Here is a 15,497-nt window from a genome sequence, read left to right as displayed (position 1 = left end):
GGCTACCTCAAGGCATTCTTGAGGTTGAAGCCAGTGACCACAGATCAAAGCTCTTTACTGATGAATGGCAGCCTACTCTGGTATGGAGTAGCCAAGACTGGGAGCCTGCAAGGTGTAGGATCTCTTTTAAAGGTTTTTTATTATTCTGCCTTGCCTCCTTAATTCCCACGTAGATTCCTTATTCCTGCAGATTCCTTATGCCTATAATCTGGCATACTTCATAAGGTGGATGGCTCTATCTGCTTTTCCAGGGTCTCTTGGTCAGAGGGGTATCATCCCCAGGCCCTCTCCTCTCACTCCACAATAAATGAGCAAGATAGGCTTTCCTGTTGGATGCTGGGGCTTGTGCAGTAAACCTAAACCAACGTCAAGCAGGAGGTTGCTCAGCCCCCTCCCCGCCACTATCACTGCACACATCTGGTGGGGGTGGGGCAGCAGGAAAGTCTCTAAAAACACATTCTGCTCCTGAGAGGTCCACACAAAGCAGAAAGACACTGTGGTTTGTGCAGGTGCTGTTGGAGCCAGGAGACGCCCACCCACCTGGTAGGGAGGAGTGAGTGGCAGAAAGACTTAGCTGTCTGGCTAGTTCTAGGTAATGGAAGCGCGCCCTTTGAACCAGAGGTTTCAGCAGTAGCAGCCCAGGACCGAGCTCAGTCTCTGAGCAAGAGCGCTCCGGGAAGCCAGCAGCACTTGTGCTCCTGCTGCGGGAGGGTGCGCGCCCAGTGAGGCTTTGGCGGGAGGAGAGAGCCTCTATGGTCGCTTCCCCTCCTCCTGCCTCACAGAGAACACGCTGTTCCCGCCCAGGCCTGCGGCTTGGGCAAGAGCGTGTGGGACGTTGTGTTCCCTGATAAAATGAGGCAATCACGCTCAGCCTGCGCCATGCGCTGCTTGCTGCTACCAGCGGCCCCACGGCGGCGCCAGGGAACATTTATGTAACCATGGTTCTAGTGCGCCAAGTGCCGGTGGCCAGTCCTACCTCCCGCGAAATCCCAGGACATACCGCACCTACACACACACACACACACACAGAGAGAGAGAGAGAGAGAGAGAGAGAGAGAGAGAGAGAGAGAGAGAGAGAGAGAGAGAGAGAGAGAGCTTAAGCCCCCGCATTCGGCATACAGGGTCTCCCTCTCAGCAGCGCCCTCTCAGCTTTGAAAATAGTCAGAAGCCTATAGCTTTTGGCTCTTGTGCCTGCGCTGGCACTCCCCCCCCGCGCCCCCCCCCCCCCCCCGTGACAGCAACACCGCCTAGCCCTGGCCCAGCCCCCTGCAGGAGTTGGCCTTCCTTCCGTCTTCTTTTTTGCCTACTCCCCTGCCCACCCAGTCACAGTGCCTCAAGTTCAGCCCCCAGCCCCCCTTTTCTCCCACTTGGCTTTTCCCCTCACAAAGCCTAATCCCCATCTTGCCCTGTGCCTCCAATCACAACCTCAAGCCTCAGGTGCACACACGCAGCAGTATTGGTCACTAAACACCCTGTCCCCTGGTCTCCTTTAGCTTCTGAAAGTGGAGCATGTCTCTGAACTGTCGTGTCACCCCGCTGCACCCCCTTCCACCCTCATTAGGGCTTGGGGATTCTTTAAAAAGGCCAGTTTTCAATGGGGGATCTCCTTTCTCTAATTCAGCCACCTTCTTGGGAGGTCCTTGGGCTGCACTTTATCTATCCTTGTAGGCCGCACTGTACTCAGGAGAGCAAATTCACCACTCCAGTCCAGCAGTGGGGGCTGTTGACTAGCCCATCCCACTCTCTTTGCTGTGATGGGCGGTGGAGTCACCAGCTGTGGCGCTGGGCAGGCTGCCCCACCTCCCCTTGCCTCCATGGTGTGACCCGTGATGCTTCTCTTCAGCTACTCCACCCTGAGGCCAGTCTCCAGAACAGCACTCTCAGAGTGATGCTCTCGGAGTGTACCTGTAGGCACCTAAGACCCTCACGGGACTCTGAGATAAAACTGTTGACTGTGGCCACATTACCTACCTTACCTTTGCTCTTCTAGAGGCTACGTGATAAATGATGGCCTCACTCCGCACTGTGTGCTTAGGTTTTGTTTTGTGTGGTGTAGTTCCCCCCCCCCCCAATACAATGTGTACCAGGGGCTGTCACACACACAACCACAAACTCTTCATAGACTGACAGGGAACATGCAGGGGATGTGCCTTGAAGTATGGAGTGTTGTATCCCCGCACCTGCATCCATCCATCTCCGTTGTATGCACTAATGCCCACCAATCTCCTCAGCAGCCTTGGGTATCACCATTGGGGGTGGACATCCAGCTTGAGGTCCTGTAACTTCTGTCCATGGATGGAGAGCAGATGGGAAGCCAGTATCTCTTGGGGTGAGGACCATGTCCTGATGTACACAGTCAAAGTGGGAAAAGACCTTTCTACCTTCCTCTCCAGTAAGTAACCTGTCTCCTCAGATGCTGCCCTTACCTGAAGCCCTGATATTACTTGGCCCACCTCTAACAGTACTCATCTCAAATGCTTCCAGGGGATGCAAGCAGAAAGATCTTGAAATGGACAAGGATCCAGGGCTATTAGGAAATAAAGTTGAATTTGAGTTCAGTGGATTCTGTCTCTACCCTGAACCCAACTCCCACCCCCCACCCCAGTCTAAGAAGACCCAATGAATAGGGACAGCAAATAAGAATAGACATTTGGAACATGCCACGCCTGGTGCCAGAGCTGGTTGTGTGCAGCCTATAGCATCACCATGTGGGCCCTTCCATGAGAACAGGATAGCATATTAATTTCCTGTAGCTGCTGTAACATGGGACCGCAAAGTGGATAGCTAAAGGCAGCTGAAATTTACTTTTCAGATTTCCTGAATGAAACCAGAAACCTAAGAATAAGATGCTGGCAGCGGTGGTTCTTTCCAGAGGCTCCAAGGGAGCATCTATGTTCTTGCTTCTCTCTCCTCATTTCCAGGTGTGCTGCAGCTGGCGGCTCAGAGCCTGTAGATGGCTGGTTCCGGTCTCTTACCGCTATCTCTCCTTTCTTCCCTCCTGTAACTTGTGGCTTCATCTCAAGATTTTTTTTTACCCTAATTATATCTATGAAGACTTTTTTTTTTTCCTCCTTCCAAATTAAGCTACCTCTCAGGTTTCAGGGGTTAGGGTTTGTCTGTATCTTTTCACTGCTCAAATGGAGACCAGGTCTGACCTGGGATGTGTAATGCCAGACCTTCCCAAGGTGCTAATGGTTCGTAGGCCGTGTGAATGTCCAAGAATGGAGTTAGCGTGTGACATTTTTCACTTCTTTGTTGTTGTTGTTGATGTTGACAAGACCCTGCTTCCCTCCAGAACCAATTAGCAGTGTATTCAACATAACCATTTTGTGGACCGTGGTTGGGTTAAATATTTTTTAAATTGTATTTAAACTTTTAATTGGGGCTGGTGGTACCTGTGAATGGCATGATGCATGTAAAGATCAGACGGTAATTTGTAGGGGTTGGTTCCCTCCCATTACCATGTTGGTCTTGGGGATGGAACTCAGGTTATCAGGCTTGATCGAGCAAGTACCTTTACCTGTTGAGTCATCTCTTGCAAGTAAACCCTTAGACATTATTTACTTCTTACTGTTACTTTTTAAAAGACCTGCAACACAGTAAAGCTTAAAATGAAACCATGCTAAATTTAGCACTGTTCCCCTGATCTGATTTTAGTTGTCCTGATGGGTATCATAGACATCATCATCATAGAATATGTATATATTTCTCTTTCTGCTGTTACATTTACTTCATTCATACCCTTACACTCACCTCCTCTTGATTCATGAGTACATAATTTGAATTATTATATTATTTTAACTCTACTGTGTATCTTTCCACCTTACCTTGAAAGCCACTTTCTGACGGGACAGTGGGATTTGTCTATGACACTAATCCTGCACAATGTTGAAATGTAGCACTCAGTTTATGTGACTGGAACTATAAAGTTTGGTTGACCTACTGGGGCTTATGCTGGTATTGCATTTCCTTCTGCCTTTTCTTGGGGTTGTTGGGAAAGCACCTGGAGCCTTTGAGCTCTTCAGTGGTTGCATACAACCATCTGGTGTTTTAGTGTACTTTTAATGTGATCATTGTTGTCTTGTGTCCAGATTGCTCCTATAGTTCCTAGAGTTCATAGTCACCTTAAAAAAAGAAAAAAAGAAAAAAGCAAGTAAGAAAAGTAATGTGCCTTCCTTGTCACCTCAAGTTTATCTAATACTTGATCTTGCACTCTGCACAGAATTACTTCCTAGGATTATACCACTGTGCACGCACCTTAGGGCCCTGAAGAGTCACCCAGCAAACCGCCACCTTGGTCTTGACTCATGGTTGCTTGGTTTCCTCTTGTTTTTGCTGGAGCGCGTGAGGTGTACATCCGCCGCTCCCCTGCACTGCAGCATGTCCAGTATGACCTGCACATGTGGCGGGTGTCCTGTCTTGTTCTGGTGTGGATAGCCTGGTGTTGGTTTCTCACAGACTGCTTATTAAGTGTTGATCTCTCTCTCTTTTTTACTCACTGTTGTAATTATGCAGAAATTCTCCCAGCAAGGGAAGCTTTTCTACATTTAACCTCCCTGCCTTTTCCTGATTTTCCCAACATCACACACACTCACAAGTCTTATTTTTCATTTCGAAAATTCCAGTATTTTTTTTTTTCTATTTGCCAGTCCATGCCTCTTCCTACATGTTTTTAGCACCTGTACTGTTTACTAGAGCCTTAAGGTTTTAGTCTCCCACTGTCTGTTAAAAACAAAAATTAAACAAAAATCTAGGAATATACTCACAGAACAAGTCTGGAAAATAGAACCAAAAGCATGGGCAACCAGCTAGTGGCCATGCCCCGGTTGCTTGGTTTTGAAGGTCATCTCTCAATATCTTTTACCACAAAGTGAAATTTAGTAAGGAAAACAAAATACATCACACCTTGTCTTCAACAGTGCGAGGAGATGGAACACTGCAACATTCACATGTTTTCTAGAGTTTTGTTTTATATTTCAGGATATTTCTTTGAGTATATTTCTTTTTAGAATTTTTTTTAATTTATTTAATTTTCTTTATTATTTTATGTGCATTGGTGTGAGGGTGTCATGCCTGGTGTTACAGACAGTTCTGAGCTGCCATGTGGGTGCTGGGAATTGAACCCAGGTCTTTAGGAAGAGCAGACAGTGCTCTTAACCACTGAGCCATCTCTCCAGCCCTAGAATTATTTAATAAGTATATATATTTTAAATTTTCTCAGTGCTGTTTTATGGTATTCTGTTTTTTTTTCTGTGCATGCCAATATACCTCAGGTTCTGTTGAGTTCTAATTAGAAATTTTAGGTTAATGTTCTCCTGTTTCCTGGTTTCTCTCTTTTTCCTCTGGAGTTGGTGGGTCTGTTGCTCTTCAGTCTGGAGTCCCACGGAAGGCTTCACCCTGGGCATTTGCTCTCTTTCTTGTGTGTGTGTTAAAGAATTTGGGTAAATGCTGGCTGTCCCTTGGTTTCAGCAAGGAGTACATCAGGATACATGACTCCACACACCTCTGAGTCCCACTGTGATTTGCCTTCTCCACACCTGCATAGGCCGCTACTGGGCTGTTCTGGGCCATCATCTTTGTATGTCATCCTGACATCCTTTGTATGTCTGCAGGAACCTGTTGAAGTTTGCTGCATCCCTGGCCTGCCTTAGGAGCAGTGTGGGCTGGCAGGCTTTGAGTAGTGACCCCCTGTCTGACCCCGTCTTGCTAGGCAAGGCAAGGTGAAGAAGAGTGTCCCTTGGGGCCTGCGCTGGCTTCCTGCTCCCGTTCCAGGGCTGAGCACCACTGGCCTGCCTTGGGAGCGTTGATGGCATGCTTTCCTTTGTCTGAGCTCCACTGCCAGAGTTGGCCTTGTTGCTGTTTCTTCCTCAGACCTGTCCTCTGCTTCCGGCTTGGGTGTGGGCTGAGAGCTTGTCACAGGATGGGAAGATAGGCCTGGAGGGTGGATGGAGGCCTGGCTAGATGGTGGATTGTGGCGCAAACCTAACCTCTGCCCCTGTCACCCACAGGTGAGAGGCCCTTTGCTTGCAGCTGGCAGGAATGCAACAAGAAGTTCGCCCGCTCGGACGAGCTGGCACGGCACTACCGCACGCACACGGGCGAGAAGAAGTTCAGCTGCCCCATCTGCGAGAAGCGCTTCATGCGGAGCGACCACCTGACGAAGCATGCACGCCGCCACGCCAACTTCCACCCGGGCATGCTGCAGCGGCGCGGCGGGGGCTCGCGGACCGGCTCGCTCAGCGACTACAGCCGCTCGGATGCCAGCAGCCCCACCATCAGCCCGGCCAGCTCGCCCTGAGCGCCCGCGCCCGGACCGCGCCTCGCCCCTTTCGTAATAGGAAAGCTGAGCGAACTTGAGAAGTCCCACAGCAAAACACTTTTCTTCACCTCAGGTGTCAATTTTTAACAAAAATGAAAAAAAAATTTTTTTTTTTCTCAAAAAAAAAAAGAAAAAAATACACCACCCACAAATTGCACAATAGAGCTATCCACGAAGTTGATATTCAGCGGTGTTGAACCCCTCCCCCCCTTTCTCAGGGATGGACGCGGTCCATGAGGTCAGTGAGGACATGCCTTTCTGCCGCCTTACTCTGTACATAGATTTGCACTCTGGAGTTTTCTGTGAGGTTGGGGATCACGCTGGGGCAGAACAGGCCATCTGGGAAAGACGTGGTCACTGACATTGTGCTTTTTACAGCAGACTCCCAAAGGCCTGTGACCTCTCCTTACCTACCACTCAGTTGCGGTCCTCTGCCCGCTGGCCTGGCTTAGAGCACAGGTGGGCCTGAGGGACTGGCCACCTCACAGGGATGTGGTAAGCCATGACAGACCATGGGAAGGAGCACTTGCCTGTGGAACTGTGGAGGACAGCTGCCTCCTAAGGCTGATCTTGCCTGCCTACCTGCCTGACTTTCTACATACAGAAATCCTCAGAAAAATGCAGGCCAGGTGCAAATCCTGCCTGGATTGGCACATCGTTGCTGCCGACAACCCAGGAGGCGGTCTGGGCCCTGCCTGCCCTACAAGAAGGCGCCTGGGACCTGTCAACATCACACCATGTTCTCAGACTGGGAAATAGTGCCCCGGGCACATTGTGCTGAAACTGCTTCCCCCCCAAGTTGGTGTTGTTTTCTCCAGTTCCCTAAGCTCTCGTGCCCTGGGCCACTGTGAAGGCACTTCTGTTTGAAGCAGCGTACAGAACCATCATGCGCCCCTCTGCCTCTTCAGTTTCTGTGTGTGCCCCTGCGAGTGGCAGCACAAACACACCCCACCGGGGACTGCCGGTGGCGAAGGCATTGGCAGGTGGAACTTCTCAGAGCAGTACAGCAGGTGTTATGGGAGACGCTATTAGAGAAGCAAGGATTCTGCTTCTCTGGGGGACCTCACAGGAAAGTTGTGGGAATCGCCCTCTCAGAACCTTGAACACAGACTTAGCAAAGCTACAGTGCCAGCCACACTGTTGCATTTCCCCACGTTCCCTCCTGCTTCTGTCTGCCCTGACGGGGAGCACCCAAACCACACTCAGTCTGCAGTGTGGGTGGCGTCGGGGTCGGGGTCAGGGTCGGGTGGCCTGCTGGTAGAGCAGCAGGAGTAGAGGCCAGAGAAACTGCCCTGTTTCTCCTGGAGCCCAGACACGGGCTGCAATTGGCTTCAGGTGCTGGGCCTCATCAGCAAGACCATGTTCTGGCTGCTTCTCTGCAGGTCCTGAGAGTGTCCATCTACTCCCACCCTGCGGAGGCCCAGGCAGGCATTTCCTCCCCTTCTCCCAAGAACTGGGGCCTAAGAACACAAGGCCCTAGGACTGCATATGTGTGTGTGTGTATGTGTGTGTGTATGTAAGTATGTATGTATGTATGTATTGGGTGGGTGGGTTTGGGATGGACTTGGTTTATCTTACAGAGACCTCTCTTTATTTTGATGTGGAGGATCAGCCCTTGTGACTCAAGAGGGCCGTAGATGGGCTTCCTGGGCCCAGTGTGCCTTGGTTTTGGCCATTCCGCCTCCACCCCAACCCTCATGCAGCAAGGGGGTGTAGCGCAGGGAAAACCCAGAGACCATGCCCAGCCAAGTCTGCAGTTTTTGGCTGTTGTCATATGGCTCCCACGTGGATCTGGGGCATCCCTTTCTAACTACCTGTGTCAGCTGTAAGAGGCTAATGGCATATGGTGGCTCGTGGTAGCACAGTAGGTGCCGAGTTGGGCTGTGGCATTGTGGCTGCCAAAAATGGGCATGGTGGGTGGGGATGGTCCCTGCCCTGGTCCACTGCAAAGCTGGTGACAGCTCTGCTTGCATTTCATCTGGGGAAGAGAATGGAGTATGTGGCTGGGACCTTGACTGAAGGGAACCCTGGGTGCTTGGGGTGTGGCGATCTTCATGCTGAGTTCCAAAGTGTAGCCCCTCCCAAAGTCATTTGTGTGAGGCAGAGAAAGCCACACTCTGAACACATTTCATGTCTCAGGAATTCACATTCCAGATTCAGGAATTTTATTCCAAAGTCCTTTGGTGCACCTACATCCTTGGTTCTGAAAACAGAGAGGCAGCAGTGTGCCCCAAAGGCCAGCCAAGGTCTCTCCTTGGGAGGAGCGAGGCGTCTCCTTGTGATCTACCCACAGAGTCACAGAAGGAGGCTTTCTAACTCCGCCACTGTCTGCACATAGGAAGGCTAAAAAGGACTCTAAGCCCCGTCATCTTGGAATAAAAGACAGAGCTGGTTTGTTTTAGAGCGGGTTGGGGGGTGGGGGAGGGAAAGTGGGCGTAGGCTGTTTCCAAAGAGAGCACTTAATTTAATTTTTCCTCTGAATGACCCAGGGCTGTTCCATCTGATAGATGGAAGGGTAATGTTGCCTTAAAACAGAAATATGCAGGCGTTGGCTATTTTTGGCAAATGAACGTGTCTTCATTCCCAAAGTGGTTCTCCTTTAATGGCAGGGTGCAGTCCTTCCACATGGGGCCGAGGCACCTCGCATGGATCCCCACCCCCATATCATCTGGAGCGGCAGTTCATCTCATCAAGGGGTGGGGGAAGGGAGGAACATGACTAGATTCAGTTCCAGTGGGTTCTCATTAGGTTCCCATCTCCTCGTCCCATCACGTCATAAACAAGGGATGCCTTCTAAGATGCAGAGTGTCTTCCCAGCCCAGGTCTGTCGCAGGGTCTTTGATTTTTTTTTTTTTTTTTTTTTGTTTTGCTTTGTTTTGTTTTGTGGTTATGGCCATATATTCTGATTTCAAGTTTGACTGAGGAACCCACAGGGTACCCAGAAATAATACTGAAAAATCAAATCTTTATTTTAGAGACGGGAAGCAGAGATCCCACAATGAAAGTGCCTGAGTGAAGGGAGAGTTCCCTACAGCAGTGTCTGAAAGGAACTCTGGACTTCAGCCATCAGGGAGCTGGAGTTTAGTTCATGTCCCAAATGAGAAAGTCCATCTGCATCAGCCATATTAGGGGGCCACTGTCTGTTCCCCAGATGCCTACTGAATCCTACAGCCATACAGAAAACAGCCCTTTCTAAAGGGGGCTTTTGGTTCTCTCTTGATGGGTGCTACGTAGGGATGGACAGTGATGCCCTTGATGGGGGTGTGGTCCTGGAGGTGCCCACCTGTGTTCTGCCATGAACAGACCCTACCCACAGGACCTGAGGTGCAAGGACCCCACCTCCAGCCCACCCCATCTCAACTTTGTTCTGAGGCCAGCATTGGGACAGGTGCAGGATTCGCCAGAGTGCAGCCTTCAGGTGCAAAGTCTTGCGCCCTGGTGATCCCCAGTGAAGGATGCTTTAGATGTGGAGTCAGACTCGGGAGGGAAGGTGGCATTCTGTGGTCCCAAGAGAAATGTGGCAGAACAGGGCCCAGGGGTTATCTTTCAAGACTTCTGCCTCCCAGCTCCGCTCCGTCCAGAAGACTGGCCCTTTTCTTGCCAGAAGCAGGCGCTACGATGGACTGCACGGGGTCAAAGCATTTCCTAGAGGCTTCATCTGGGATCTCCACCAAGCAGGGGCACCATCCATGTAAGACAAATTTGAGCAATAGCTTGGCCTCGTTTATCAGCTCCTGGTAATGAATGGCTTTGTTTGCAAGGCTACCTATTTTGACTTCTGACACATTTTACCAATTGTTCCCCCTCACACCCCTCCACTTTACAAAAGGCCATTGGGTCAGTGACAGTGCTAGAAGGTTTATGTGTAGCGATGTTGTGACAGTAAGAAATGCTTTGTAGGTCACCCACATTTCTTGCTTCTCAAAGTTTCCATCTCTCAGTGTTGGTGGCCGTATCTTTCAAAGCTAAATCCAGATGTTGACTCACTGTTTTGAAATCAGGATGGCACTAGGAAAGAGCCAGGTCCTATGACTAATTTTCCTGATTCTCAGTCTTTGAAGGTTTGTCCTGGACACATTCCAGAGAATTTTTGTAACCGAACATGGATGCCCAATCCAGCATACTACTGATACAGGCTTGAGCACTGCGGAGGGAGAGGCTCTTCTTGCTGGCCAGCTGACCTCCAGAGAAAGTCAGAGCTCTCCCGGAGGCCCCAGTCCACCAGGGAAGGAAGGCTTGCTTGGTTTGATCCTCCCCTCCCACTTCCAGGGTTAGTGGACTCTCCGGAACTCTCTCTAGCCCAGTTGTCGGTCATGTTCTCCCCCTCCCCCATCTCACACAGCTTTAAAACTTCACTACTTTTATTTAGAAACAAACAGGATGGCAGAGAAGACACCTCCCCCACATTCCTGGGGGTGGGCAGGAAACAGGTCAGGCCCAAGGGTGGGGTTTTCTCCCTACTGTTCCCCCAGTGTGGTACTGCGGGTCCACTGCCTGTGCTCATTAGTAAGGGACGCCTGTGAGCTGAACACCAGTGGGCCAGGTTGCCCTTCTTAGTACTGAGAACCCAGGAGTGGCCAGGGCTACTTCTCTCGAGAGTCAGACACTGCCTGGTCATCTGCCCAGTATCATACCCAAGTTAAGATGTCTACCCTAGTACGTGGGTTGGAAGTATCTCCCTGTTTCCCCACCGCACACTGGAGACCCTGAGTGCCCAGTGTGGAGACACCGTGGACAGTAACACAAGGCTCCCCACTGAGCCACTATGCATTGTTGCATCAGAGCTCCTGTCCCTCCTTGGTGACTGGAAATCCTTGCTGTGGTTTTGTTGGCTAGACCCAGGTGACTGCTTCCCATCCAAAGCCATCAGTGAAACTTCTGTGGGATCCTTTGCCAAAACCCCAAGGCAAAATCCAAGGGTCCAAGGCCATTTCCATCAAGTTCCCAGTTTCCTTTTCCATAGGAACTTTTTTTTTTTAACCTAGCTCCCAACATGCTTCCAAAGGCCATGTTCTGTCTTTTCCTGGATCACTACAGTGAAGTATTACAGTTGTACAGTTCCCAATCTGGCCTTGGCTTGCTTGGATAAAACTTTGTTATGTATTTTGTAAGGCATAGATTCTATATTGTAATGTCCTATGCAAAAGAAAAATTAATGAAATTGTAAATTTTATTGTTTTAACATGTATGCATGTTTAGTGACGTTTACATTTTGAAATAAAATTTATGATTCATTATTTTATTTGCCTAGGTGATTCACTTGAGGGGTGTGGTCTGCAGAGGCTTTGTTAGGGGGACAGAAGTTAAAATCTGGAGACTGATTGGAGAGGCAAAACCTGAGCTGGGTCTTTGGGCAAGAATTCTGGGGCCAGTGGGTTCTCCTCAGTCCTGTCCTCTCTCCTGGGGGCTCTTTGATTTTGTTAACTTCCTTCACTATTTACCATCAGCAGAAAGGACAGAGGAGGGTCTGATGCCCATGGCCGGGGGGGGGGAGGTGGTGGGGGGGTGGTATAAGTTCCCTCCAGCCTTTTTTGTTACTTGTCACAATAACAAATAGGATAATCAATTCAAAGAAAAAGGGTCTTTGGGCTCCTGGTTTCATAGGGTCAACTATTAACCCGTTGGCTCCTTTGCTGTAAGTAAAACAACATGTTATAGCGAGGGGGAGGAGGGAGTGGTGAAAACAAAGCCGTTCGCCTCTTTCCACGGAAGAGGAGAGAGCCTGGTTCCTACTGTGTGTTGATGGTCAGAGCATCGCATCATGACTTGGGCTCTAGCAGCATTTACCAGTATTACCACCTTGGGGAGGAAGTCTTTACCACATGGACCCCTGGAGGATGCTTCTCACTCAAGCTGTCGTGTTCTCATAAGCACCTGCACTCATTCCTGGGGTTCAGCTACCCATTGTCTAAGATTCTAGGAAATGTGTTTCTCGCCACAGAACTGATGTCACAGGCCAAAGTTCACTGCCAGGGGAAGAGGCAAGAGATCTGGTGTTTGTCAACAGAGATCAAAACTCCCCTGTGATATCTAATTGTCCATGGCTGATCCTGGATGCCAGCGTTGGAAAATGACAGCAAGCAGGGGCAGGTGTGTGACTGGGGTGTACCCCTACACCCCAGTTGGTAGTAACAGCATGCAGGGCAGACCCATGGGCGTGGGAGAGTATAGTTGAGGCCCACATCCTCAGCCCTTTCATCCCGGAGAGGACTCACAGCAGCACCCATGCTGTTAGCCATTTCAGCCTGCATCGGTAAGTGAAACCCACTAAAATTTAAATACTAGTAAAAGAAGGCAATTCAGTTGAAGCTGGATTTTCCTGAAGCCACAATAGACCCTGGGAGTCACTTCCTGGTAGACACTCTTTTTTTCCAAGATCAGGAGAGAGGTGTGTGCTGAAAGTATCCAAACACATCAGTAGCCATAAACATACCATCTTGAAGCATGTGTTGGCACAAGATACTTTGCAGCCAATTCTCAGTTGGAGCCTTGCCCCAGGATGTGTAGCTTACCTCCTCTGCAGTGTTCCCTCACTGTGTAGGAACGTCCACAGACGGTAGTAACTGCAGGGTGGGTCTGCTTCCATAAACAGTGGTGTAGGGAAAGGGTCCTGGAAAAAGAAATGCCCTCATGATATCACTGCTGAGAGTTTTCCAAAAGGGAAGCAGCATTGACTGTTCCAGAGGCCTCGAGGGGTCCGCAGTAGTGGAAAAGAAACAACACATCCTCTAAGAAGCAAGCACCAGTTTTTACTAACACATGAGAAAGGAATCCATCAGTACAGGTAACATCCAAGCAGCACATCGTTGTGTCATCCTGGGACAGGGTGAAGAAAGGCTCCTCTGTAGTTCGTGGCGATTCAGTGGTGCACGACGTCTGCCATGTCCAGGCCAGGGGAGCAGTGGCGTCTGGTGTGGATGTGGCAGGTTTCCGTCATCCCAGGGAGCAGAGTCTGGCCAAGGTTCACAAGCCACATCTGCCACTTTAAGGATGGCCTTACCATGTGTCCTTGTCTGTCTTCTACTGCCGGGAATGTGTCACAGTGAGTGTTAGCTATACAGAAGAGAGGTTTGTTTTGGCTCAGCCTTCCCTGCAGGCGCAAGGCCTGCTGCCCACATCTGATGGCCCTCTTCCTGGCAGAGTGCCAAGGTAGCACATACAGAGAGGCACATGTGCATTGCATGCATCACCTCGGGATTCTCTTTTTATGAATCAATCAGTCAGTCGTGGGGGTTTCGCCCTGATGACTTACTCCTAACCAAATACCTCTCTCTAAACGTCACAGTTGGATTAAATTTCCACCTCTTTTACCCCTTACCATGATTAAACTATGGCATGAGTTTCTGTCAGAAGTGAACCAAATCCAAACCACAGTGCCACCCTTGGTAGCAGCCTGAAGACTGTGAGCACCTCATTGCTTGAGGCGTTCAAACAGATGGTAAAAACACGGCTTGGCAGGAACGCCACGGAGAAAGCTAGGAGAGTGGTTGCTGTGCTTCTAGGTGATTCCCATGATCGTGCAGACCCTCGGAAACACTCCAACAGCCACAATCACGTCTGTCTGCCCTGCACCAGCAAGGGTGAAGGACGTTGATTCCACAGCAGGAAAGGATAGGCAGGCCTTGGCACATGGCAGTACTGAAACAGCTCATCCTGGACTCATTCCCTCTTACTGCTTTAACAAACTTCCCCAGATAGCAACTTCAGGCAACACACATTTAATTTTCTGTCCTCATAAAAGCTTTGAAGGTCAAAAGTCCAAACTAAGTTTTCCTGGGCTGCAGTCAAAATGTCAGTATGACTGCTTCCTTCTGAAGGCTTTTAGAGACCATGTACATTCCTTTGCTTGTGGCCCCACCCTCTCTCCCAAGCCATCAGGGGAGTCTTCTTTCCTCGGGTGTCTCTTGCTCTGTGATTGCATCTGACGTACCTAGTACCCACCAGGCTACATTTAAAGAATGGAAGGGTCAGGAAGGTCCCAGGTCCATCCCTGCCCCAGCACTAAAAATTTCTTTGGCTTGTGTGGTTACTTCACCTTTGCTTCCAGATTGCTCCTGGAAAACGGGCACCACCCTGCCTGTCAGCCCGTGCAGGTGTGCTTGGCTTTCATCACAGCGATGAGCATGCAGCTCTGGACTTGGGTCTCGATGCTGACACCAGTGAGGGTAGGCTTTCCATCTTGAACACATGGGATGTGACTTGGGCAGCCACACGTCGAGCAGCATAGGTTTTGTTCCCTTCTGGGAAGCCAGCTTGGCCATGGTCTACAGAGGGTGAAGTTCACGCTCACGCAACAGAGGCCAGGAGCCACAGCAGCTGAGCAGGGCCTGTGCCAAGCCAGCAGGGTCTGGTCTATACAGCTACACTCTTGTAGGAGACGGCTTGCAGCCCTGCAGGCTTGTCTCGGTGTGGGCAAAGACCAAAACTAACCTGGATAAGGAGGTTGTCTGGCTCATACTGCAATACTTGGCTGCTCCTGGAGCAGCAGCCAGCTTAGCTGCTCCACATCCACTGCTGGCTGATACATCCGCACACTAGGGGTCAAGGGCCACCCACTGAGCGTCCTCAGCAGGAGACATAGGGAGTTCTGATTCGTAACAGAAAAGATAAGCTCAGAAAGGTGAGGTGGCCTTCCTGAGGTTGCACAGCTGGCAGAGGCCAGAGGTTCATTACTTTAAGCTTTGGGTTAAGTAAAGGGTTATTATAACCTATCTGGGATACTCTTCCCCAGTTGTTGATAGCGTAAGGATTTTTTCCCACGACACAGAGCTCAATGCTTATCTCTTTTTTGGCCTGGCCCCATACGGTGTCCTCCAAGATGAAGTACTTGTGTCTCTGGGGACCTAGACTTAAGCACTGTGAGGTTCAAGCCCTCCCTAAGGCCCTCCGTGAAGTTGAGCAGCAATGACTGCCCTGACCGGAGGTCTGCATCTGTCCACTCAGACCTCCCAGAATCAGGATGCAGAGGGCGCCGAACACTGACATTGGCACACCTGTCCCCACTGGCAAACTCCAGGAGCCGTTTGACAACTCTTACCTGTGCATAGCTATGGTAAGCACTTTGCCGTGGTCCAGTATTGCGTTGCATGCTGGTCAGGCCAGGACGACCACAGAACACACAATGTAAATATTTATCATTTCTCTGTGATGAAAACATTCAAAATGTTTTCTTCTGTGC

General features: G+C 50.0%; 1 protein-coding gene and 1 long non-coding RNA gene across 2 annotated transcripts in view; one reads left to right on the top strand and one right to left on the bottom strand.

The window, feature by feature from the left end:
* Klf13 (KLF transcription factor 13) overlaps positions 1 to 11,556 on the top strand; it is a 51,247-nt gene extending 39,691 nt beyond the window's left edge. Inside the window, exon 2 of the mRNA XM_021658130.2 lies at positions 6,009 to 11,556. Within this exon, the coding sequence (XP_021513805.1) occupies positions 6,009 to 6,298 (290 nt within the window). The 3' untranslated portion in view covers positions 6,299 to 11,556. The remainder of the gene's footprint in view (positions 1 to 6,008) is intronic.
* Positions 9,157 to 14,540, bottom strand: LOC132647215 (uncharacterized). Its single transcript, XR_009585548.1, has 2 exons — positions 14,355 to 14,540; positions 9,157 to 13,339 (listed from the first exon to the last, which is right to left on the bottom strand). It is a non-coding gene; the product is annotated as an uncharacterized LOC132647215 (long non-coding RNA).
* Between the last annotated feature and the right edge of the window lie 957 nt (positions 14,541 to 15,497).

The sequence above is a fragment of the Meriones unguiculatus genome, chromosome 14 (genome assembly GCF_030254825.1).
Source record: "Meriones unguiculatus strain TT.TT164.6M chromosome 14, Bangor_MerUng_6.1, whole genome shotgun sequence".
Classification (NCBI taxonomy): Eukaryota; Metazoa; Chordata; class Mammalia; order Rodentia; family Muridae; genus Meriones; species Meriones unguiculatus.
The sequence above is the reverse complement of the archived record's forward strand: the minus strand, read 5'-3'. Positions and strand labels throughout refer to the sequence as shown.